Source organism: Battus philenor, unplaced genomic scaffold (genome assembly GCF_028537555.1).
Source record: "Battus philenor isolate CCGP_79_NKW_IND1 unplaced genomic scaffold, ilBatPhil1.0.hap1 SCAF_15, whole genome shotgun sequence".
Lineage (NCBI taxonomy): Eukaryota > Metazoa > Arthropoda > Insecta > Lepidoptera > Papilionidae > Battus > Battus philenor.
Window position 1 is genome coordinate 7,012,499 of NW_027181677.1, and position 26,672 is coordinate 7,039,170.

Sequence of the window (26,672 nt, forward strand, 5' to 3'; positions counted from 1 at the left end):
ACCGAAATGCCTATGGCCATTTTGGATCGACGCTTTGTTATCGCTTACTTCTCAAATTAATTAAATAATCAAAGGAAAATTGTTCGCGTGTTTGCTTAAGTAGTCTTTATTTTCTTTAGAAAGTAATGTTATAATTCTAATGTAAAATCTTTTATATATTTAAAAATTCGACGTCTTCGATTAATTTGGCAAATTGTTTCTCTTTAATTATAGCAACGGCAACTTGCGAAAAATTTTTACTAAAGACGAATCCTCAAAACGTAGGCACGTGGCGGCACTTTACATCTCACATTTGTACAAGTGGGAGTGTACCATGCGCTTTCACTCACACACAAGCATTTGGACCTCAACATTAAACCTCCTCGGTAGAGCACACACACACCGCCGCTCGTAACCCTAACCGTACAAACACAGCGGCACTCTCAGTTCCATACAACCTCCTCTGCTGCACTCACGCGCAGAAAAAAAGATAACGCGATCTATCGATCTTTTTTCCAATAAAAAAAGACACCGTCTGATAGGCTACGTAGCTATAGTCGGATAAGCCTGCCGTCTACAATCGAACGCGTCGTCTTCGGCCGACACATTTATTTCGATCACAATATTTATGACAGCGTAATTAATTAAACATGTCGTTTTAATTATGTAAATACAAATGGGTGATAATCAATTTAAATTATGTGTTCCGATCTCTTCCATTTAATTTAATGCAAACAGATATTTATCACATTTAGTGACGTTTTTACGGTGCCAATGTTTTAAAGCTAAAACTTTGAATGTAAAAATATAATAAAGTTGTGTGGTATTAAAATGGTTGACTTGAGACCTTTGTGATTTTAATAGTTTGTGAACGATACTTCTGGTGTACATGTCTTTGATATAGTCATACCATTATGGAACGTCACCAAAATGGTATGGATGTGTGGGTAGGTAAGGGTATATAAATAATGTTGTTATTTAACATCGTTACTTTTTAATCTGAGTTATTGCTTTTAAAAAAGAGTTTTTTTTTCATTAATTTTTATGTATAAAATAATGCCCTATGGGATTTGAAAGTTTTCAAAATTTGTTATATATTGTCGAAGAGTATAAAGATTTATGTGTTATAAAAGCGATAACTCAATATTTTTATTAAATCTAGTCTTTTTAAAATTATTATTTAGCAGAGAGCGTTAATGGTATTAATGTGTGCTGTAGTAAATATAATTTTGGAACCCTTCTTTTTTCAGCAATCTTACTGTTATTCGTTACATTCTATTACATTTTGAAAATTAAGCTCATGTGTGTGATATATATGATCATAACAAATCGTACTATAGTTGGAACTGCCTTTTAATTTCTTATTTCTCTATGGCGTAATTGCATAAAGAACTTGTAAATTAAAAATAAACATCGTTTATACTTTTATGTACAGGTTTACATATTCTATAATAATTATTGCGAGAAATATTAGATTTTCCACTAATTATAAAGTGCTATTTGTTAAGGCTTCTACTTGGAAGCATAACTTACTTTGTTAATATCCTCCATTCAAAAGGTATCAATAATTTTAATTTGAAGTTCGCTCATAAATATTAAAACTTTCTTTGTAAACGAGTATACTTTGTCCAAATTTAAGTTTATAAAGCAATTTGCTTATTTTAATTATAATTTAACAAAACAATTAAACAATCCTAGAAGTATTGCTTCTGTAAGTCATGTCTAAAAAGGGTACTCTGATCCTTAATTACGGTTGAGTGTTACCTTAGGACCTTAGGTCACAGGGTTGAGCATTAACATGAGCACACATAAAATGATTTGAACCATGGTCATTACTTACGAATGGTGAATGAAGTAAAAGATTTAAAGGAAACCGGCATAGGCCGAAAGAGATTAGACCTATTCGCTGAATCCTTTAAAATGGTCATTGTTTTTAAAAGGCTTATGTACGAGACCTGAGAACATCGAAGGAATATATCTACATATAATCGAACAGTTATAAAACTGTTCAATGCTTTTATGTACCATCTAACATTTCGTTATATATTTATGTATTATTTGCAATTTTATAATTATTTATTCATTGATCACTCTAGGCTATAAAATAAATGTAGCAATATAAAAAGGAATTAAATACAGGATGTCCCATAATAAAGTTTAAAATTGACTTATTGATTATATAAGTTAGTTATCAGATTAGTTATTAAGTTTTATTATAAAAATTTATTTCTACAACTAAGGCTTATTTCCGGGAAATAATATCATAGAAACCATTATCGAATAGTAAAGTTCCTCATGACGGCTCAGTAGGCTCAGCAGTTATTTCATTACTAGTATTATTTTCATTACTAGTAGGAACTCAATTCATTAGCATAATACTTTAGTAGAAAGAAAATAGGTTTTAATAAAGACTGCAAAAGCGTCAAACTTCAATCAACTCATCAGGAGAGCAGTTGCCAAAAAAAAATTAAACACATTTGTGAATGGTATATGTGACATGTGTAGTCCTGCGGAAAATATATTCCTTGTTAGCCACGACAGTTTTGCAGTCCAAGCATCAACTTGCTTTGGATAAAAAAATATAAACTGCCTTTTCAGATACCCATTTATATATTTCATTTGTTTATAGAGCGAATACTAATTCGGGGAAAAATTTTGTGTCAAAATATTATAGATCTTTGTGAGTAAGCGTTGTATGTATGTTAGTATAATATTAGGATCATAACTTTAAATAATAATAACAAAAAATATTCTACCAAAACGTATCACCTGTTTATTAGCTTTAATATGATTATCGCTTAAATAACCACGAAAATGACGAGAACTTGGAACCAAATAACGCAAGATGTAACGCATAAATTTGCCTAAATAAAACACGGGCTAATTTTTTTCCTGCCAAATGTCTTATGTATAAAATAATTAATCAGTCATCTCTCCCGCTCGGTGCTTTGGTTCTTGTAGTTTTTATTTTGCAATATTAAACCCGTAACTAAATAAGTAATTTTGATGTTTGTTGAAGACGAGATACGAGCGTCTAAAGAATTTTAGTAAATTTTCGAATTTTACTCAAATACCATATTTACTGTACGGCATTGTGCAAAAATTAAAAAAAAATGTACATTAATTATATTGAACCTCTAATGTTCACTATCATGTTCACTGCTTCACCGATGTGTCCTTCTTAGATTTCCAAAAAGACCGGCTGAAAGCAGCCTAAGTCCGGCATCTTCAATGACTAACATGATCGTCTGTCCACATCGTGGACGTCCTTCACTGCCCTTGTCCGTCCATGTCTCCATTAAAGAACCTTGCCCACTGATAATGGTTAATTCTCAGTCGTTTTAAACACTCAGGATGATTCTACATGCCCATCATATATAAGTTATTCATGAAACCCTTGTTATCAACACACTAGCCTGTGGTTTGTCTATGCATCTCCTTATTCCTAATTTGAACTCATAGAGTAGCCCTCTCCATGGCTTAGTGAGCGACTGTCAGCTTGTCCAGATTGAGATACAACATTGCAAGACCGTGGTGTCTTTCTTTCTACGGATACAGTAGCTACTGTATAGAGACTTATTACGTATAAATATTGTAATTGTAATCTATTATGCCCTCATAATATTAAGATGTACTGACGTTAAATTAGGACAGGGCCGAGTGAACCAGCTCGGCGGACTATTCATCAATGGACGCCCTTTGCCGAACCACATCCGACTGAAGATCGTCGAGATGGCAGCCGCTGGAGTAAGACCCTGCGTCATATCCCGACAACTCCGTGTGTCTCATGGTTGCGTCTCCAAAATTCTTAATAGGTACCAGGTGAGAGGGTTTCATTTACATTTAAATATTATCATCTATGTTTTAAGCTTCTAATTTGATTAAAATAATATATCAAACTTTTGGTTAAGATAATAAAACCATATTGCGGTATATTTTTTATGTTCCTGACCTTTCGAGTGCTTTCAAGCACCAACTTTCATTTGTAAAATGTAAGTCGGCTATATGTCATATTTATTCTGCGGTGAAATATTAAAAAACCGGCGCTCAAAGAAGTCTGCAATTTGTTAACATGTATAAGACCGCACGTCACTACATCAGATTTTATAAACCACAAACCTTTTTAAAAGAACATAGATACCTACAAAGGTTTTGAAATTAAAATAATTTAACCCAACTTTAATAGTGGGATTTACTGAATGTTGTCATCGGTGTAAGAATACATGATTTGTACGTCAACTATATAAACACTTCATATTAACAATAATTGTGTCCTTAACCAACATCATTTATGTTTTTAACGGACACGAACAATATTCTATTTATTGTAACTTCTAATTACATTTCAAATTACGCAATATTGTAATTAAAAACACAACAAAAATTACAGCTAGAATTAAAATTAAAATGAAAAAATTAGTCATAATTACAATTATCATGACAAAGGTTAAAATAACTACATCTTTAAATAAGTATAACACCACAAGATCTCATTTTGAGTAGATCAAACCTACAAGAAAAATTAAGAAATTTGAATTTCGAAAACCAGGGGTTCTGATGCCTCAAAAAAAAATCAGTGCAGCCAAGCTGATCTAAATTGGCTACCGGTGACAATATAATGGGAGAATATTGTAAACTTCAGGGTTACTATGATATATGGGCGTCCAACATATCAGTCTCTTTTTATGATCATGGAAATATCGTCACTTGAAATGTCAGAAATATTAAAATAAAATAAACAAATTTAAGCCCTTATTATTTGGTTGTATCTATATTCACATAAATTTGCGAAATCATTAAATATTTCGTGCTAATAAGTTATCTTGTCAGTTAAATTTACACAAGTTAACAAAACAATCAACAACGGTCATTAATTAGACGTTAGAGAGTGAAGTCAATCTTCCGACTCCTCCCCGGTAGCCGATGAAACAATTGCTATTGATTTTCTGCGCGGCCAAGCCTGAAGGCTCGTTTCCAACAACACCCCCGTGTACATACTACAATAATAGCGATTGTTTCGTCCAGGAAACGTTTATTTACGCTCCACGTGCCCTGCAGCGGCCTCCACCAGCCCGTTTACATCTATTGTCAAAGTAATAGTGCTGCGTCAAATATATGTATGTTGTTTATGCCAACGGTGATTGTTTCCGCAATCGTTAAAGGCATTCTAGAAGTAATATTTTTCATTACTTATTCTTATAACAAAATCATGCGGTGTTTAACTTCTTCAGTAATTATTTTTTTTGTGGGAAAACATCCATTATTGATATTTGTTTATAAAAATAGAAAAGGTGCCCAAACTTAATCAATTATTTTTTACATAACCCTCAAAATACACGCAAAATGCGTGTATATAATAACATTTATAATTACTTAATATTAATGACACAAATATGCTATTATTGTTACATTTATTTATTCAACACATATCCCTTTAATGTTGTTAATAGTTTTTTATGTACAATGACATTATGTTAATTTTTAAGCTGTGGATGACATTAGAAATTTACCTTGTTAATATAAAACAAATTTTATTTACAATTCCATACAAAATTAATCGCGAATCAAAAAAATATTTGACACTAACGTGTACATAGTAGGCGATAGTCTAAAAAGGTCCAATATCTTCTTTTTGCTTAGGAGACCGGGTCAATCAGACCAGGCGTTATTGGCGGATCAAAACCACGAGTGGCAACACCAGAAGTGGAAGCGCGAATTGAAGAATTAAAACGACAAAATCCAGGAATATTCTCGTGGGAAATACGTGAAAAATTAATCAAGGTATGAATTTACTATTACAGTTATTTAAACTTTTATATTATTTGTGTATATATTTATTTCTATAATCGCTACCAAACCTAAATTTGATCTAAAACTTATAAGGCATTATTTAAATACAAATCTCGTATAATAAAATTCTAATTTGCACGTATTTGTAACGTTAATAGGCGAGTATTTCTATAATTCCGCTTATATTCTATAACTGAAGTAGCTAATTAAAGTAACTATGTATCTAGATGTACTATTATATCTCGGGAAGAACGCGCAACTTGTTGCTGTATCTTTTTTTTTCTCAACAATTACCAGACTCGAGCATTTATGTCCCTATTATTTACCATCTTCATCGTCATTATTTCAGCTGTAGCATTTTCAGCTGTAGAACGTTCAATGCTTGAGACTGGCCTCCGTGGATTTTCTAGCACTTAAAAGCAACCAGTATCAAGTGTCTCCCCACGACCTTAACAAGGTCGTCTGTCCATATTGTGGTTGGATGCGTTTGTCGTTCCGTAATTACTCTAAAACCTTAAGGTATCCGCTATCTGTTATGTGCATTATGTAGCCTATCTATTCCTGCCTTCAATTTAGCAATCCGCTGGGCGATGTCGGTTACTTTGGATCGTCTATCTAATCGTTCCTGATTCAATCTCGTAGAGATATTGCGCTTACCAATGAGATTCGAAATAAGAGACCACGTTACACTGATATATGACGTCATTGATAACACATTAGTCGTAGAACTTCGTTAAGGCACTGGTCAATACCTCGGATAAGAAGATGTGTCAACGCTACCTAGCCATGTTGGATTCAACGATTGACCTCCTTCACAAAGTTGGATGTACTATAACATCAACATAACATTTTTTTCTCATTGTGACCCCGTGCCTACAGAGTTGCGACAGTGAAACTGCATTTATATTGCTAGTGATGATTTATTACAGAACAAATATTAGCTGGATTCACGCTCCATCGATATTCGCCGCGGTCATTGCAGTTGCCAATTTTGTGAAACTCGATTATGAAATTGCAGACAGCGATTATGTTAGCCTATGAATCATAGCTACGATACTTAATATTACACTTTGAGTCAACTGATCGCGATCCACAAAGTTAAAATTTTATTATAGCTGCAAAAAATGTTAGTTCATAAATCTGTACTGTTGATAATCTAAGGTAATCTTGCATTCGATGGAGAAATGCAAATACGTAAATATCATCATAATCACCATATTTGTCATCACCATTTCAACCGAGGAACATCCGTCCATTGCTGGATTTAAGTCTCCCCCATAGATTTCTAACAGAACCTGTTGGAAGCAACCTGTATCTAGATTCTTCCGACGAATTTAACAAGGTCTTACCGGCCTTACACTCTACACTAGATTTTAAGGTCCCGGTGACCATTAGTTATATGCGCTATCTTGTTTGACTACTGCTACTTCAACGTGTCAAACCGCTAAACTAAATACATTATTTTCATTAATAATTATAGTCGGTAGAAAATATTAACAAACCAAAACGTTCTAAGAGTTCACATTCTCAAAATTATTATACAACTGCATTGTATACATTGTTTAAAATATGTATATATATGGTAAAATATAATGAAAATAATCTATGACATGTGACATATAATTTAAACGAATGAACGAGTGAACATGTATTTTTGTATGAAACGTATTTTTATACAATGATATTAAAAATTTCAGGAAGGAGTAACGGATCCGCCGAGCATATCCTCCATCTCTCGGCTATTACGCGGTGGCTCCCGAGATCCTGATGGAAAAAAAGATTACAGTATTGATGGTATCCTTGGAGGTAAGAGATTCATGCTTTACTGGTTATCAATTTAATTCATGTAACTAGTTTTTTTAATCATTATTATCAACATCATGTCAGCCCCTGCAAGGCATACGCCTCTTCCAAAGATGGCCACACGACTCTTTTAATAACACTTTGTTTATATAAATTTTATAAAATATGTAACTGAAATAATAAAAAACCAACACAAAGTTGGTTATATTCCAATACATAATTATAACAAATAATAATCAATTATGTAAAAAATTAATTCAGTACATTTACATGAATAAAAAAAAATCACAGTGCATATTGTACATAGATTTATAAATGTATAGAATGAAAACGGAAATCACATTTATTTTTAAATGCACAGAACGATAGCAACTCGACCCACCTGTACACATTGCACAATAACTTCCCGACTGCACGAACGCTTATTTTGCAATAGCGGCAACCTGCAAAGCATTCACACGAGAGCGGTCAAAAAATCAATTTCCGCACACAAATCTTACCACGTCATTGTTGGCGTTTGAAATATTATAGTTTGTTCTCGAGGCGTTAAAGGGCGGCCGCGTTTGCGAAGCAGTTTCTACACGTAACCGACAAAGCCCGCCGCGGACGCCCGTCGCGACTCTTCATAGTGCTGAAAACATCTACAATTGTCGTAACATGTTTTGGTTATTGTCCACTCTATATTTTGTCGCACAGTTAATAGTGCTTTGCATTTAAATGCCGCTTGTCTTTATATCGCCGGAACATACGACAACAAACAAGTGATACATTGTTAAGAATTTAGACAAAGAATTTTTCTTTTTTATGAACAAAACATTTCTTAAACTTTTTAATAGGTATGAGCCCTAGAGAGCAGTAAAAACTATAATTATTGATATATTTAATTTTATATACTATATTTGCGTGTACTCAACACATTACATAACAAGTGTGTAAAAAATCAGAAAACGGCCATAGTTATAAATAAGAAGCTTTGTCAATTCCTAAGCTGACTAAATTTATTATGTATTATTAGTATTATATATTCTCTTAAAAATTGATGTAATAAAAAATAAGATCTGATCCACAGTCATAACAATAAATGAAAAAGAATAAAAAAAGTATGTCATAAAAATTGAGGTAATACAAATATTTTTACCAATTTTTTTTATTCTCCGAAATGTACATGTTCTTTGATATTATTTTCTGAAAAATTACCTTATTCAAGAAATGTAATGGTAAATTACATGTGCTTCCATATATTATGCATTACACACTAAGTTGTCGCCTCGAGTGCCATCAAGATAAAACAAGCGATCCACTTTCACATCGCATCAGAACAATACAAAAAGAGGTGGCGATAAAATCTTACATTTGTTTAATAACATCGGTCGTTAGAATCAACTAATGTCGCGCAGTGGAGAGCAGATGGGCTATTACAAAGAACCTCCACGAAGACAGTCACTGGCAATAACTATAATATAATATATATTATAAAAAGCGACAAACCCATTTTCTGTATATTTCTCATAGGTGACATAGATTCAAAAAAAATTCAAAATACAATTTGATTAAAGACATAAAAATACGACTCTAATTTATGTCGAGAAATATAATTTTGAGTAAATATTTTATAAACACATGGCAATGTTAATATGAACTTAGTTTCAATGGGTAGATTCTGACCATCTTTATAAAGCGCAAATGATGCTATAACAACTCGTAACCAAATCAAGCACTGTTCACACCGAGGATGCTCTTTCATTTTCATTAATGAGTGACAGACAAGTTGCTGTAGCTACTTTCAATACTTTATTTTTCAACACTAGCCTTTATGTTAATTTCTGAAGTTCTTGCGAACAAGCCGAGGCTCTATAGGCATGCCTAGCATCCACCAATACTTCCTATCATTCAATAGAGTTTCTACCGATCTTATGCTATGCTATAGTTTAGCGGGCATTTAATGCAATCAAATAAATGATGCAATTGCACTAACTGATACTTCGGGCATTATTGATTAGCTCACAATCGCTTAATGAGCTATGAACAGAGCTAAGCTAGGGATTTCTATATGAGATCCTATCAGGAACTATGAAATTTGAAGACGAAATGAACAAAGAGACAAATTGACATGATCCATATTATACATATATATACCATATATAGATGGGTAAATGAAGATAAGTGGCAAAAAATAATTCGGATAGCGCACAGAACAAATAGCCGTTCGGTCTAGAATATTCTGAAGACACTCACATTAGACAGATGGTCTATTTAAGGAAGTTTTAAGACGTGAGATGCAGTCGCATACAACCGGCCTCATTGGAAATACTTGCAAGGGCCTATGTCCAGCTCTAAACTTGTTTCGGCTGAAATGATAATGATGGTGAACCGAAAGAGAGCTCTTTCAATTAGTGTATAGAAGTCTAGGACAAGCACCTTCGACGCTCTGCCATATTAATACCGATGACACTTCTTTTTGACAACGAGTAAACAGCACAAAGAAGTACAGGAAAAAAAGAAAACAAAGTGTGAATGTTCATGTAAAACGTCGCTTTTGTGCTACTCAATATACGACAATTTAGTTTAATTATTATCCTATCGAATTCATTTACTAAGGTTCGTCAAAACCGAAATACAATAGTGTTTTATGCTTATCTAATTCCTATATCTATCTTACTAAAGAAACCTACTACTATTCGAACAAAACGAATCCCTGGTTGGTTAAAAATACGTGACATTTTGTGACATTTTTGTTTAGATTTCATGACAAAAAGAGAGATACCCGAGAGAAAGAAAAAACTCTTAAGTTCAACGATCCAACAATCATAAGTAATTATAAATATTTAGGACAACAGTACCAAATAAAAACTAGGATCTTCTAAATTTAAACTTAACTTAAAGATAAATTAAGTACATAATCTTAATTACATAATCCAATATAAGCATGTAGTTTTACTAAGACATTTCATTAAATATCATTGGCCCTTAAAAACTTTCACCGAGTGTAATCGGAAATAGTATTTCACTAACGCGTAGAGCACGAGTGGTACTTGAAATGCTCATTGGTTGTTTGGTTCTTTACTATAGCATTGTATTTGACACGATTTCGTATCATCACATTATTCAACGTAAGCCCTCCCATAGAGCCATGAGTCTCTTTAGAAATAAAATTAAACTACTCAAAAGTGGTGGTGATTGATCATGTTTAATTTGACTTAGACAAACATCATAATTCCTTTTTTAAGTTTTACAACGTTTTTAAAGATATCTTTTTTAACGTTAAAACATTTATGTTATAAATTAATTCATTTTTAGAAATGAAAAGAAATCTATGCAATTGAGATCATTTTTGTTAAAATTATATTTAATGCATAAAATGTTATTATTTAATTTAAGCCACAATAAAAATTGTGGTACTTTAAGTTGCCAGTTAGTTAACTGAAAAATAGTCTGTACAATTAATTATTTGCACTAACTCCTGTTAGTTAACAGTAAAATATACAAAATATATATAAAAACTTTTCATACATATTATAAATAAATTTTAATATCTACATAATAACAGTTACAAATCTCGATGACCTTTTCAATATAATTCTTGTATGAATGATGAATATGATTCAAATGAGTAACTTAATAAAGACAAAGATATTTATAAATTATTGTGGCATTTGCGGGCCCATACATTAGATTTGATTCTAAAGAATATGCTTTTGAAAAAACTTGCGAGAAAATATTTAAAATGGCTGTTACTTCACAAGTATAGTTAAAGCTTGGCAAGCTTAACAATATAAACAATATTTCAACCTAAGTTTTAATACCCGTAGTCTTTGAAATTTAATATTCGCGGCATACTAAAACAATTTAAGGGGAGCATTAAGAAAGCGCTCAAAATCACGATGAAAAACGAGGAACGCACGCCCCCGCCGCGCGGACGTGCTAATCCGGCCATCTGTTAACATCGGAACAAACCGCTGAAACAAAGCCCGCCCGACCGTTTTAATGAAGCCAGATTATGAAGGTGTTAAACCGCTGCCGCCGCTCTTTCAACTTCCAAATTATGACTTTTGAACAGAGCCGGCGTCTTCACGGGGTCACATTTCGGCAATCGCCAAAGATCACTCCACTCTCTCCCACCCACGTTCCATGTATATACCTCTCGCATTTCTTTGAACATAAAATCCTTTACAGCTTTGGTTTTATTTCAATTTTCAACTGTCAAAATAACCTCTAAAACCCACGTGTTAAGGTTGTGAATAGTTTGTAACGATTGATATAGGCACCGAGAGTTATTTAGCCCCATACGTTATGATCAGAGTCGGTACAAAAAAGACAAAATAATTTTGTCCCTGTCTTACGAGTCGGCCATAGAATTTAAGCAATGTAAATCATTTTATTACAACAAACTTGTTTTTTCATTGGTTTCCCAGGCATTGTAGCTTAAATCCTCTGTTTTATATGTTTACATATTATAATGCTTTGGTTGAATAACACTTAAATTAATTACTATAAATGATATGCATTAACTATCATAATAATATTATACAGTTAGATTTTGTAACGCGTCATACTTTATGATTATAAAAATTATCATAAAAAATGAGCAATTAGTGGAATACATTATTTATAGACAATAGAATAATTTAAGAGAACCTTACAATTAAAACCCTTTCGTATTATTATCATTTATTTAAATATTTCTTATACTATTAACAATCATTTGGGCGGCGCAGAGATAAATTAATGAAGGAAGGTGAAATAAGAGAATATCGTAAAAGCCATTTAAAGAGCCAAAATTTACAAGTTTGTTTTTATAAATAGTGGAATCCTGAGTTATATAAAAAAGGAATGTAACCGGCGATCAACGCAAATTAAACTCGGAAAGATTGAACATATTAAAGTCCGCGCTTTTCCTTTTGCGTGTCATAAATCCAGAGCGCGACACCAAAATATTGAATGGTGCCAAAATGTCACCCGGACGGCAAAGAGGCCGACAAAGAAGCCGCCACACTGGGTGTTCCTTATACCACCGCACTGATCCACACTGAGCCCCAATTTTTTCATTTCATTCAATTCTGACTTCTTTCAAAAGGCTATTAATATAAGCCGCATTTTTAAACAGTTTTAAACTTGTGCATTGTTATGAGCATTTTTTAAGTCTGTTTCCGTAGGATACCGCTACCGATTTATAAATGATACTCGGCTCGCAGATCTGGCGCTCCTTGATCCAAGCGAATTAAAACGTGATGTGAGGTTTAACAAAAAACCGACCGTTAATAAATTATGCGTTGTAAAAAATGAATGAAGACAAATAGGTTCAGTGCGACGTCTAATAAATTACGAATGAATATTATGATAATTATATAACACACAGATCGCACATGTCTACGATTCATGACTATAATTTTCTCTTACAGTATTATTGAAACAAAACTAAAAACTGTCTAAGTGCGAAGGACAAAAATTAAGTACGTTTTATAGACAATATTATAATATTTTATTAATTTCAATTTAATTATTACGCGGCGAGGGCAGACCACTAGGTGGACCGACCACATAGTTATAGTCACCTCGACTAAAAGAAGAAGTATTACTTCACAGTATAAGTAAAATAAAGAAAAGGTTTTTGTCTGTGTTTCTTAAATAAAATTTAATTTAAGTTTGTAGTTGAAATGAGCAAATGACTTTCAGTGCTAGATTTCAATAATATTAAATCCATATTATTAGAATAAATAACCAAGATTTTTACAATTGTTAACTTTTTTAGAACATTGTTTTTATTACAAATGAATAAATAAAAATAAAGTTTGCTGATTAGAAAAAAAATACATGCTTCATATTAACTAAACAGAAAACGTTACACACACTTAAATCAGTGATTTTAGTAATAATATTAGTAACAAAACAATTATTGATGTTTTATTGTTTATTTATTTTATACGAGTATGAAAAAAGTTTTTTGATTTTTTTTATATTAAAGATATTGCCGTATACGGACACTTTTTTCAATAACCAAGGTTTTTTTATCGACAACCAGACATTGTACGGAATGATTGGTAATATGTGTAAACTATGTATATGTATAGCCCATTTGTTAGAAAAAGTCTTAAAGTTTTTACTCCTATTTCCAATCACTCTGTATAAAGTGATCACTCTGAAATAAGTTGCAGTATTATTTCTATTGCAATACGAAAGGCCAAACCTTCTGGAAATTAACTTCTGGATTTTAGTTAACAATAATTAATTTAAATATGTAGTAATCGGAAATTTCAAACGCTTTTTTTTCTATGTTATCGTTAAGTTAAGTATTTCCAATGTCTGAAACCGTTGATTTTTGGAAAGATTATATAACACATTTATTGGCGGCAAATGAACCATGATTTACCCCTCTGGATATTTACCGAGACTTTTAAATTTCGATAAATTTTTTATCAATTTAATCTGTATAAATTTGTGTGCACTGTTTTTAACCTTTAGCATTTATTTTATAGGAAGAGGTTCAGACTCATCTGATATTGAATCGGAGCCTGGTTTAACTTTGAAGAGGAAGCAACGGCGGTCGCGTACCACATTCACTGGTGAACAGTTGGATGCGTTAGAGAGAGCATTCCACAGAACACAATATCCTGACGTCTACACACGAGAAGAGTTAGCTCTGCAAACAGGACTTACGGAAGCCAGAATTCAGGTATAACGTATTTATTTTAATGAGTAATGTGCGTACTATAGTACCACACTACTCATTACTGTACTCACCACACTGCGATCGCCAACTCGCCTGTTAAGCATGGCGATTATGGTATATTCCCATAGATATGTTCGGAAGACCCTATTCCTTGCAGTGGTTTACATACACAAGAAAGAAAAAGAAGGAGAAAGTACCAAATAGGCCACGCCGTTTTTGAAAATGATCTAGATTAAAGAACAGCAATTCATTTCAATTGAGATCAATAATACTTGCTATATCTACCTACTGTCATACATATTTATTAATCTGCTATAATTTTTAAATGAAACTTTTAGTACAGTTTAAAAAATCTTTTAATGTGTCTTATTTGTATTATACATTATACATGAGTATAATTATTCAATGGCCTATGTCCAGCAATGGAAATGATGATGCTGTGGTTTTTTGTTTACCCCCTTGTTTTTTTACATGATTTCAAATGTAACGCCCTGTGACTGTGAGGCACTACACAGTTGTGAGTACTACCACATATACATTAGCTTACCAGAAGGACAACAGTAAATTTTATTATATCTTGAATTAGAGCAAAGGATATTATAATAAAGTAACTATATATTCTCCGAGACGTTAACAATGATTCCCGGCGTCGGGTGAGAGACTTATCGGTGTAATGATCGATTTCATTGTTCTATCTACGAAGTTGTGGACATGTTTTGTATTGTTTTCTTCTTAATATTTCTTTAAATCTTTCCTTCGAAATTTTTAAAATCGTTATAACTCTAAAGAGGTTTATGAAAAATTCACTGGCATCAATTCTTCTCTGTGGTCTCACGTTATGCGTCGCCTAAGAGCTTGGTGCTTGGCATTCATTTACTGTGTTTCAATAATTCATTACATTGGTGAACGTGACGTCACAAATATAGGTCAGCAAAAAAGTACTATATACCGAAACATCTTCTTTTAAGTATTTCACGATCATTTACCCAAAATGCTGTTACAATTATATCACACTAAAACAAGTCTTGCATATCCTTTTCAATATTACACTCTGTATTGATGGTAAGTGATACTTCTATACCATAACAATAATATCAAAACGTAATTGTATTAAATGTAACCTCCTTTACGTACTTCGAATCAAACAACAATGATGCTTACTATTTCGGTCAGCGACGTAGATAGAAGCTGCATTGGAACACAGATATGTGCACATTTTTGGATTTTCTTGTTCAAGTTGATTCATTCATGCTCCCATTAGAGTAATAGTAAATTTCATTTTTTAAAGTTTTAATATTTGTTAACGCATAAAATATAATTATGAACATCTATGTCTTAATTTTCTTTCCATTTCAGGTTTGGTTTTCAAATCGAAGAGCTCGTCTACGAAAACATACAGGATCTAATACTGCGCAAACACTTGCTACATATTCCGCGATACCGATGCCACAAATACCGTGTCCATATCCTGCTGGGGACATACCCACTCTGTCACAACATCACCCACAGCACTCTGACAGCTGGCACCACCAAAAATATGCCAACTATAATCAACTAATGGCACAGTCGCAACATCTAAATCAAGCTTTTCAAAGCGCTGCTTTTCCAAGCACATCTGGTTCCACTTTCGGGCATCTAGTTACTGGTACCAATGGTCCACCTCATAGTCAAATATTAGATCCAAGCGTACCCAGGAATGATTATCCGCGATATGCTACTAACGAAATTTATAATAAAAATATCAACTATTTACCCAAAGAGAATGAAGGAGATGACAAAGTTACTACTGATGAGGTTATAGAGCCACGAGATGAAGCATTCGTTAAAGCAGCACCGAGTGAGTACAACAAGGAGTTACCAAATAGTGAATATTCTAAAGTTCCTACAGACTATTCTAAAGTGTCAGTAGATCCTTCTTCAGCTACGAATTGGAGCCCTTCTCACAGCTCCTTGAACATGAGCTTAGCAGGCTTGTCGAGTGAATATAAATATATGAACGATCCTTATGCATTTCCTAACATGGTTGATCCTCTTAACCAGCATAGTTATCCTAATCCTGCGAACACTGGCAACAAATATTGGATTTGACATAAAAATTTAAATAGATTCTCTTTACATTATTGGAAACAATTTTGTTCTGAAACTAGTGTTAAATAATTATAAGTCTTTAGATAGAATTTAAAAAATTAGTTAAGAATTTAAAAGATACCTCTGTTAATCATTCCACTTTAGTATACCTATGATAAAACCAAATTGTAAAATATATACTAGTAAAAGTCAGTAGTAAAATATACATACGCAATAAATTTATTGTTTTATTTCTTCATATTAAATTTTATAAAGTGAAATCTTGCCAAAACAAGCTATTTTATTATACTAACGTATGCGAATTCTGACGAACATAAAAACCATACCACATAATTAAAACGTGTGTAGTCTTGTACCGAATTACAATTTCCTTTAATTACTTGCATGAAAATGCGCTTACGCTGCGCTTACCTATCCGTTATCTCCAAACTGATCGCTCTTCCGGTAATCTGTTCTGCGCACTATGCGACCAACTCACTGCCAATTGAATTTGTTTTAATGTTGTATACTATTAAAAAAAATTACATTTTATAATTTATTTTATAATAATGTTAAGACTACATTTATAACTATGAAAAAGTGAAAAAAATCGACTGGATAATATTAGGCAAAGCACAAGCTATGCATTATTTTAATAAGGTGGGCAGCATTTAAAGAAACGCACTGATATCGCAAACTACTGTAAAGTTTTAACCAACTTGGCAAAACAGTTTTAATTAAGATGAAAAACACGTAAGATGCGTATTGAGAAATTCCTCAGATGTGAAAAATCATTCAATAAAGTTCTTAAAAATTACCACTGGCAGACCATATAGCCAAGTTCAAAGATGTACAAGAGAAGAAAGAAGAAGAGTTAGACATGTTGGACATCTTTGGATGTATTTGTCGGTCAGAAAGACAATATGTTTTCTGTATATACCGTGATATTAAGTATATATAATATATACGATATCTACACTGTAAGAAAATAAAATATCATACTACTTGTTGAGGAATCTTATTACATTACAACAACTACTCTCTTCTGTTCAATTAATTACAGTCATAGTATTACTATATTATATCGTAATACTTATGAAAATTGTACCTGTTACTTCTATATAGCTTTCCATAATTGCTCGTTAAATTTAGTCACTCTTTTCTCTAAAAAAGTATTTTATGGCTAAAACTAGCTTACTCAAATTTATGATAAAATATGCGACTATTTTATTTTTATTACAAACTAGCTGCCGGACTTCCTACTGACAAAAATTATTAGCCTATCGTACTTCAATAGTAAAAATAAATAGAACATAGTTTGGAAATGAAAAAACTCCAACTAGCTTCCCCGTTCTCGGATTTTGAGGTTAACAATGTATTTAACGCTTCATTTTATTTTATATAGGTATACATATAAAAATACGGACGTTGAATTGTGACAGAAGGCAATAGAGAAGATCTTTGTTTACTAGTGGTGAAACAGGAGCTTATTTTAATATTTATTGTATATCAATTTCATTTTTTATTTACAATTTATCCTCACAGAGGAGAAATAGAAAGAGGTAGAAAATATAATTAAATGTATTACGCTAATACGTCTACTGTAGTAAGTGTGCCAGGCTTGAATTAAAAGAAATTTATGAGGTTGTTGCGTGTAAAATAAATAAGAGCGATATTTTTCTGTACAATTTATTGCTACTTTTTCTAAAATATTGAAGATTATACGAATACATTTAACTCATTGATTTAATAACAAATGCACTGAAATCTACGAGATTTAAATAAGTTTCCTTCTTTTATTTTCGTTTAAAAATATTTTATCACTGTTTTGCTATATCTACTATTATGGCATGAGGTTCTACTGGAAGTGAAGTACCTACAAGCGTAGATTCCGTATTTAGAGTATTTACTTCATTATTTTCTTTTGTTGGTACCTCTTTAGGTATTACTTCTATTATGCTTTGTTCTGTATTAGAATTGATAATTTTACCTGTACTTAATGATGTCACTTCATTTACAATTACTGGTTGTTCCGTGTAAGATATTTCATTTACCATAGTAGGTTCAGTGGCTAATACAGTTTGATTTAATTCCTCCACTTTCGGGCCAATGTTTAGATTTTGAGATTCAATTATTCCATTAGATCCAATTACAGTATTAGTTATTTCGTTATTAGCAGAAACGTTTTTCATCTCGCGCGCAATATCTTGAGGTTGTTCATAATATTCTGATACTGACTTTGGAGTAACGTCAGTAACCACCGAACTATACGACGGAGAAGATAAATCGACTTTGTTTGAAGAATTTACTAAGGAAACGGATGTATTACCCATATCGTTATTTTTTTCTGGCGCGGTAATGACTTCATTTGTACTATTGGAAATGTTAGAAGAAGTCTCTATATTATTATGAGCAACTGTTGCGCTATTTTCTGTAGTAGATGATCCTCCAGGACGTATATCATTTTTAGATTCTTTCAAAGATGCATCTATAGTAATAGAATTAACAGCAGTAGCATCACTAATTTTTACAGACGTTTCAGCATAAGAATCGTTCTTCTCAGGAGCTGCCTCGGTAACAGCAATGTCAACTAATAACGATCCTTCAGAACTCAAAGAAATAATACTGTTTTCAGTGCTCGTTATTTGATTTTTAATCGAAATTGAATCTCCGATTACATTTATCAAATTTTTCTCAGAATTCACTGATGCTGTTCCTTCATTTAAACTTGATGTAGTCGGAGACGAAGTAATTTCATTTACTGATGATGATGATGTTACTAGTAATGTATTATTTTCTGACCTTTCAGATGGCTCGACATTAGAAGTATCATTAATAACTGTCGATGATAAATTGCCATTGGGGATATCGATCTCATTAGCAGGATTCGTTGTTGCAGTATTTAAAGACGATTCCTTATTAAAGTTAATGCTAATGAGAGAACTTTCTGGTGTGGAAGATCCAGATTCGGGTAAAGAATTTTGTATTTCGACTCCGTTTGTAAATGATGTATTGGAATCAACATTGACAGCGCCAGTATTACTTACATTAGACAATGTATCACTCTCATTTGGAACTGATTCAGTTCTTACTGTATTTTTCGTTCCTTCAGAACTCGGAGGTTTATTACTGGTCACTGTATTCGATATTTGATCTGCCTGAGAAGGTGAACCTATGATTATGTTTATCAAATCGTTAGTTATACTTTTCGCTGCATCTAATTTACTCTTAGCGATTTCAACGATCGATGATTCTAATTCACCCGCTAAATCGGATATCGCAGGAGATGCCGTAGTTATGTCATTACTTACCGCCGATGGTTGATTATTATTTGATATTTCAGACTGTGCAATGCTGGTAGGATTGTTTGTAGTCGAAGATGCCAAGTTACTTGTTTCACTTTCAACATTAATTTCATCGACAGGATTAACAATACTAGTAGATGAGGTCTTATTTAAGTCAACGTCTATAGATGAACTGGTGAAAACCGATGACTTGTTATTAATGACTTCTGATGGGTTAGTTAAATCATTTGGTGTTACCTCCTTATTAGTAACCGAATTACTTTCAGTTTTTTGCAAAGCATCTTTAGAGCCAGAGTCACTTGTAATAGTGTCATATGATACTTGACTGACTTCGGCGGTATCATTTATATTTGTTATGTAACTATTATTGCTTATTGACGAATTCTCTGGTGCTCGATTATCATTAAACCAGTTTGGCAATACGTTTGATAGTATTTGTTTGATGGATTCTAAAAAGGATACCCTTGCTGCAATGTTTTCTTTAGCGTTAGGTACCCAAGTTAAATTAATATTGTTAAGTAAGTCGGTTTGATTTTGCAATTTATCAATGTCTTTTTGAATTTTTCCTCGAATTCTTTGAACACCTACATAGTTAATGTAATCAATTAATTGAGTTTGTAACACACCAATTTCTGTCACATTTTGTAATTTGGTTTGAACGAGGTTCAATATTGCTTTGCGACGTTCAACCTCTGTGCTATTAGAATTAAGACCTAATTCTTCTTGCATAAACCTCTTTAATGCTGCGTTTTTCTCTATTCTAGAGCTCGTTTCATTTATACCGTATTTTTTATAGATGTGTATTTTCCAAAACTCTTTCATTGAGTCATCTTCTTGTACACTTAATGTATCTTTTTCCATTTCTTTCAAGTCTTTTTGGATTTGCTCTTGTCGTTTACGTTCATTTTCAAGAAGTTTTTCTTGAATTTTCTTCTGCTCTTCTTCCAACTTCTTCCTTTCTTTCTCTAGCCGTTCTTCCTGTTTTCGCCTTTCTTTTTGACGTTTCTCTTCTTCCTTTTGTAGTTCCTTCGCTATTTTCTCTTCAAGTTTACGTTGAGCTTCTTCCTGCCTTTGTCTCTCTTTTTCTTGTTTTTCTAATAACTTTTGTCTCATTTTTTCCATGTTTGCAATACGCTTTGATTGCTCTTTTTCTTGAATTTGTTCTGGTACGTTATCACCGTCATTGCTATTTGAATCGTCTTCATCTTCGGAAGATTCTTCCGAGTCAGATCTTTTATGACGACTTAACAACTGCCCGGAATTTTCCCATTCATTTGGTAGATATTTTGCTGTCACAATGCAGGCACCCACCTGAAAAATATTATTTACATGAAAAAATATTTTTTTCTTTCTTGTAAACGAGATGTTTTTCTACGCAATTTCTACACCATTGTAAGGACTCAATGGGACATTTTTAGAAATAAAATTAAAGGAAATAAGCACATGAAGGTAATTAAATCAGAGCGATATTAAACGAAATAATAAATTGTGCAATCTCTGTTATTCCTTATAATAAAAATTTTAGGATACATAGAAATTTAAACAAACTTCACTTTATCGCTCATGTCAATCCACGATCCAGAAAGTAAATTTGTAAATTATTACAGGCATGCATTTCCCTAATATTGGATAAAATTTTACCTTTACTTTTAAATCTATATATTAAATATACCGGTTACATGCAAATACATAATAATATAAAAATATAATCTTTATGTATATGTTAGTCTTAATTATACTATTAAAAACATTCTACTTGCTCCAAATATCTTGTCGTCGAATTTGCGTTGGCTTATTTCTACGTGATATATGAATAAAATAAATACATGGTTACATTACAGTTGTATTAGATATATATTTATCTGAATCAAAAACTAATTGTACAATTATGTCAGACATAAAATTAATGCGCCATTACAGTAAAATAAATAAAGTGTTTTTTTTTTAATTCTTGTATATTAGGGTAACATGCCTGGAATATTATTCTTTCTCAAGTACTATAAATTATTTGTATATGTAATTCACTACTTACAATCAACAGCAATATCGTTAACCTCATTTTAAAAGGGCCAACGTTTTTTTTTAAATCAAAGTCGTTCGTAACTATATCACAAATTCAAATGCACTTGTGGTTCGTTGCGGCTCGTTCGTTATAATGCCGAATTCCTTCAAACCAACCTTTTATAGTCACTGTGACAACCAACGCTGATAACGCAAGATAATTGTTTGTAGATAGATAAGTACCATCTCTAAGTCAAACAACGTGTTTTCGCGAAGACTGACTCAAACCAAACAATGTTCTTATAGCCGCAATCCAAGATTGTTAGAGCGGTATGAAAATATCAAATGAGTGTAAAACCACCGGATGTTTACTGCAAAATAAATATTAAACGGAAACAATAAGTCTTCGGTAACTATTAACATTACGAAATGTTTATCACGTACAATTAAAATTATTTATATTAAAATGGTCTGTATTCCATTTTAGTCAAAAATATTTATGACATATGTTTTTGTGCAATGGTAGCCCAGCGGTAGAGGACTGTAATTGGAATCGTAGGTCGCGGGTTTGATTCCAAGTATACAGTCTTGTCTATAATACATATTCTGAGCAATAATTATATAGAATTGCCTCTGCTCACAACAAATATTACAGTGCATTGGTAGCAGCGTCCTCTGCGTACCATAATATCACACCATGTGATCCCTCCCGCATGCCAAGCGTGGTGATTAATGGTATATCCCCATAGATATCTTTTGGGGGAGGTCTATGCCTTTCTTCTTTGATTACGCCTCTTTACGATTACGCCATCTTTTTTTAAAACGTCGTTAACGACTTCGGTTTAATTGTTCATTTAGTAACTTAAACCCGGTTTTTCAATTTCGTAACATATGTTTTAGTGTATGGTCGTTTTTATAATTCTTATTTTAATTATGTATATATATTCTTATTATTTTTTCATACAGATCCTCGGTTAGTCCTGCCGTAATCTCATCCATCCCCGAATGCAAATGCTAAACGCGTATCGACCAATAGCCCAAACTGCGGAACACTGACCCTTGATCCCCCACATCCATTCAGTACGCGAATCGTTTTCTAAAAGCAACCTAGAAGCTCGGAGATCTCTCGAGTTGGTAAAATAAACAATGTGATTAATCGAACAGGCAGAACAGTCTTCAAGCTTAATTAGGAGAAAAATATATAGTTATATACTTATGTTAAAATAATGAATAGTTTATACGTCATTAAGATTTAGATACAACAACATACATATAACAATTTAGAGAGAGACGAAACTGAGACCAAGTCGTGTTAAGAAGTAATATAATACCAATGACACGTTTTGACTTCTGACACGTTAAAAAAATCTATGGTAATATTAATGTGAATTCTTTATTTAAAACATTTCATTTATACAAGGTTAACCCAATGTTAAAGTTATCACCAATATACAAAAAATATACAAAAAGATATAACTTTAAAAAAATAGGGAAATTGTATTTAGTGACAACATATAAATAAAATTACAAAAAATGTGTATCGAATTTAAAGACTAAAAATTTTTCTTTTCGTAATGTTTCTTTAAAAATTTGTAAATAATATAATAAAATAATTGATACGGCTACTTATTTATTTCTTACTTTTTCTTTTATTTGGTCGTCCTATGAAATCCAACTTTTTTGTTGTGCTGCAGAATGTAATGAATTACAAATACTTGTTAATCGTATTTGTTCTATTTTATTATAACACTGGAAGGTGTGAAAATAGAGCTTGCAATCCCAACAGTAACGTTATTAACAAGAGTATTGACGATATTGTGAAGACGATCCTTCAAATGAAATGTACTGTAATAGTTTCCATATGCATTCCTTAGATACTACTTTCTTCTACGACAAGAATTGATGTATAACTTCATCACCATCAACAATATTTAACCCCGTAAAAATTTCCAATAAGAGTTGAAGAAGCGGCATTCAACATCTTCCAACGACCATTACAAAGCCGTCCTTAGTTACGTTATATATATATATATATATATATATATATATATATATATATATATATATATATACATATATATATATATATATGTATATATATATATATATTGTTTTACTTTAAAGTCATGAAATGTATATTTAGTTTTTCTTTTCTTCACTGAATAATTCCATTCAAAACATTCACGATAGAATTGGGGATTACTCCTTATCTTTTTTAGCTGCTATGCGTTTAACACTGCATTATGATTATTTACAGACATAAGTACTCCGCTTTTTTAATTACTGTTTGCAACACTTAGTTAATTACTTAGTACAATGCACGTGACGTTAAGTCAATGAACATTAATATACAATTATTTTGTTAATAACTTTCGATAGCCAACAATTAATCAACGATGGGTATTTCATAGATGGCTCTTGGTCATTGATATTACAATATTTTAATGACAACTCAATACAGTGTAAACTTGTTAGTATTTTCTAATTACACATTAACAACTAAAAAAAATATTTTTAATTTTAATCTGAGTTTTGAACATCCGGTTAAATATATTCTGTATCACAAACCCAATCTTGATTGATACAATGTGTCTTGCTAGTATCATAAAACATTAACTATAAGAAACAAGTTTTTTTTACTTACTTGGTTTACAACTAAGAATTTACACCAAGCTTACTAAGTGACTAAATTACGTAAGGAAAAAAACTAGCGTAATTACAATTTTAGATTCAAAATACCTTTATTCAAGTAGGCATTTACATGCACTTTTGAATCGTCGATAAGTCTAACATTAAGCTATCATTTTCACGGACAGCCGATCTGCTGAAAAGAGCTCGGCAGAAACCACTGAACAGTTGCTCTTTTTAAATGCAATTTAATAATAGTTTTTATGTACATTATAATATCAACGATGCGAAAATTGGGTGACAGCTCACGCAGAGATCCTCTTCTGAAGCTCTTGGGACTAGTTTCTTTATGATATTAACATGTAAACTGTCTAAAAGTTATATGATCGAATATCTAATACATCGGCCCGAGCTAACGAGGATGAGCGGCGGAGCACCCAGCATACTTGTTGAAAATGGAGGTAGACTAAGCAGTCTTAGTGTCCAGCCACTTCAGAAACGGTGAAACAGTAGGTAAATAAGAGGAACGAGGTGTCCTTACGAAATACAATTTTTTTTTATAAATAATTTGGTTATAAAGCTATATCTGGCTTACAATCTGAGAACATTTATTTATTATTATACATAAAAGTCTGGAAAATAACATCTTTTATTACAACTAGTATAATAATAAACAATAAGAACACATGACATCAAAAAGTAATATTTTGTTTGTACTCGGTCGCTTCTCTATCTGTTGGCTCTAGTAAACAAATAAGTTACGTGAAAATTATATAAACACAGCTTGTGTCGTGTAGCAGTCATATGAATAAAATTACGCCATACTCTACAGTTATTTTATTGATAATGTTATAGTTTCATTTATATTTGTATATATAAATAGTTACTTCCTGTTCCACGTAAATCTCATGATTTGTGTAAACAACAATCATCGTCATCATTTCAGTTATGTGACGTTCACTGGTGGAAATTGGCTCTCCCAGAAATTTCAAATGGGATTGGTTGGGAGCAGCTTGCGTTCAGCGTCATACAAATGATAAACGACAATATTATGAACCATTTATTTATTTCTTTACAATTGAACCGCCTTAACAAATATGTGTCTTATAGGTACTGACTCATAATATCCGGCCTTAATTTGCATGTACATCTAATACTGCCTTAAATAATATTCATTTTAAAGCCAAATTCTGGTCGAGTTTACTACACGATTTTTCTTGTACATGTTATCATATTTTTAAATTAAACGGATTGTGTGTATTCCATGGGAGATTGTTTTTGTTGCAATACACGTACAATGTCTATTCTCAAACAATGTTCGAAAAATGTTTCACAACATAAACAATGGTTTAGCACACGAAAGTTTTTTTCCACCTCGACATTTTTTCTCGGAGCGTTTTTGGATGCGGTAGGTTAGCGGTAATGATATTTAGGCAGCTACTAACCAGGTCGAAGTTCTGCGCCCTTAAATCAGAGTGCTCAACTAGTTCTGAGTGACCATCCAAGCCTAGAAGGTCCCTATGCCAAGTGAATCCAAAGACCGCCCGCCTAAGCTACGAGGGTGGATTGAAAAGTACTCGGCCTAACACAGATCCATTCAATTCTAAAAATCAAATCTATCCACATTATTTAGTTCAGTTCAGACTAGTTCATTGTGTGAAGTTCGAAAGGTGTGCGATAACTAGTTGTGATTTTATAAATTTATTAACAAAGTAATCGGACATAATTTCCGAGAATGGAGCAAATCGAGCAGCGTGCCGTCATTAAGTACCTCCATAAGAAGGGGCTATCATCAAAAGCCATCCATGATGACATGGTCAGTACATTAGGCGATTGTGCTCTGTCATATTCATCCGTCAAAAAATGGATAGCAGAATTTAAGCGTGGTAGAGAGAGTGTGAAAGATGAACCCCGCTCTGGAAGGTCTTCGACGTCAACTACTGACGAAAATATTAAAAAAGTACTTGATTTAATAATGGGAGACCGCAGATTAAAAATTAGAGAGATAGCCGTGATTATAGGCATCTCTAATGAACGAACTCAATTCACACGACTGTTTGGAGTTATTTGAAGCCGATGCAGATGATTTTTTGAATCGTTTTGTTACTATGGACGAAACATGGGTTCATTACTGTACACCGGAAACAAAACAACAATCAAAACAGTGGAGAAGACCTGGTTCACCACCCCCTAAAAAGGCTAAGTCGATTTTGTCGGCAAATAAGGTGGTGGCTTCAGTATTCTGGGACTCGAAAGGTGTGATTATGATTGATTATCTTGAAAGGGGTCAGACTATAAACTCTGATTACTACTGCACCTTACTACGTCCTTTACGAGAGGAATTAAAAGAAAAACGTCGAGGAATGCTCAGAAGAAAAGTCCTGTTTCATCAAGATAACGCCCGTGTTCACACGTCAGTACAGTCAATGGCT

The 26,672-nt window shown here is 32.6% G+C and overlaps 2 protein-coding genes across 6 annotated transcripts; one reads left to right on the top strand and one right to left on the bottom strand.

The window, feature by feature from the left end:
• The first annotated feature begins 386 nt into the window (after positions 1–386).
• On the top strand, positions 387–16,534 carry gsb-n (gooseberry-neuro). Of its 5 annotated transcripts, none has more exons than XM_068761488.1 (6): positions 387–930; positions 3,629–3,801; positions 5,620–5,760; positions 7,467–7,575; positions 14,046–14,242; positions 15,596–16,534. In XM_068761488.1, the coding sequence occupies exons 1-6, from the start codon at positions 894–896 to the stop codon at positions 16,325–16,327; spliced, it is 1,389 nt and encodes a 462-aa protein (XP_068617589.1). In that variant the 5' UTR covers positions 387–893; the 3' UTR covers positions 16,328–16,534. The 5 variants fall into 5 exon arrangements, with proteins under 5 accessions (XP_068617589.1, XP_068617590.1, XP_068617593.1 ...); XM_068761489.1 differs by having other exon boundaries at positions 387–912; XM_068761492.1 differs by having other exon boundaries at positions 389–926.
• Positions 16,535–17,961: 1,427 nt separating this feature from the next.
• Positions 17,962–21,778, bottom strand: LOC137918697 (ras guanine nucleotide exchange factor R-like). The gene is made up of 2 exons (XM_068761573.1): positions 21,644–21,778; positions 17,962–20,922 (listed from the first exon to the last, which is right to left on the bottom strand). The coding sequence occupies exons 1-2, from the start codon at positions 21,668–21,670 to the stop codon at positions 18,127–18,129; spliced, it is 2,823 nt and encodes a 940-aa protein (XP_068617674.1). The 5' UTR covers positions 21,671–21,778; the 3' UTR covers positions 17,962–18,126.
• Positions 21,779–26,672: the final 4,894 nt, after the last annotated feature.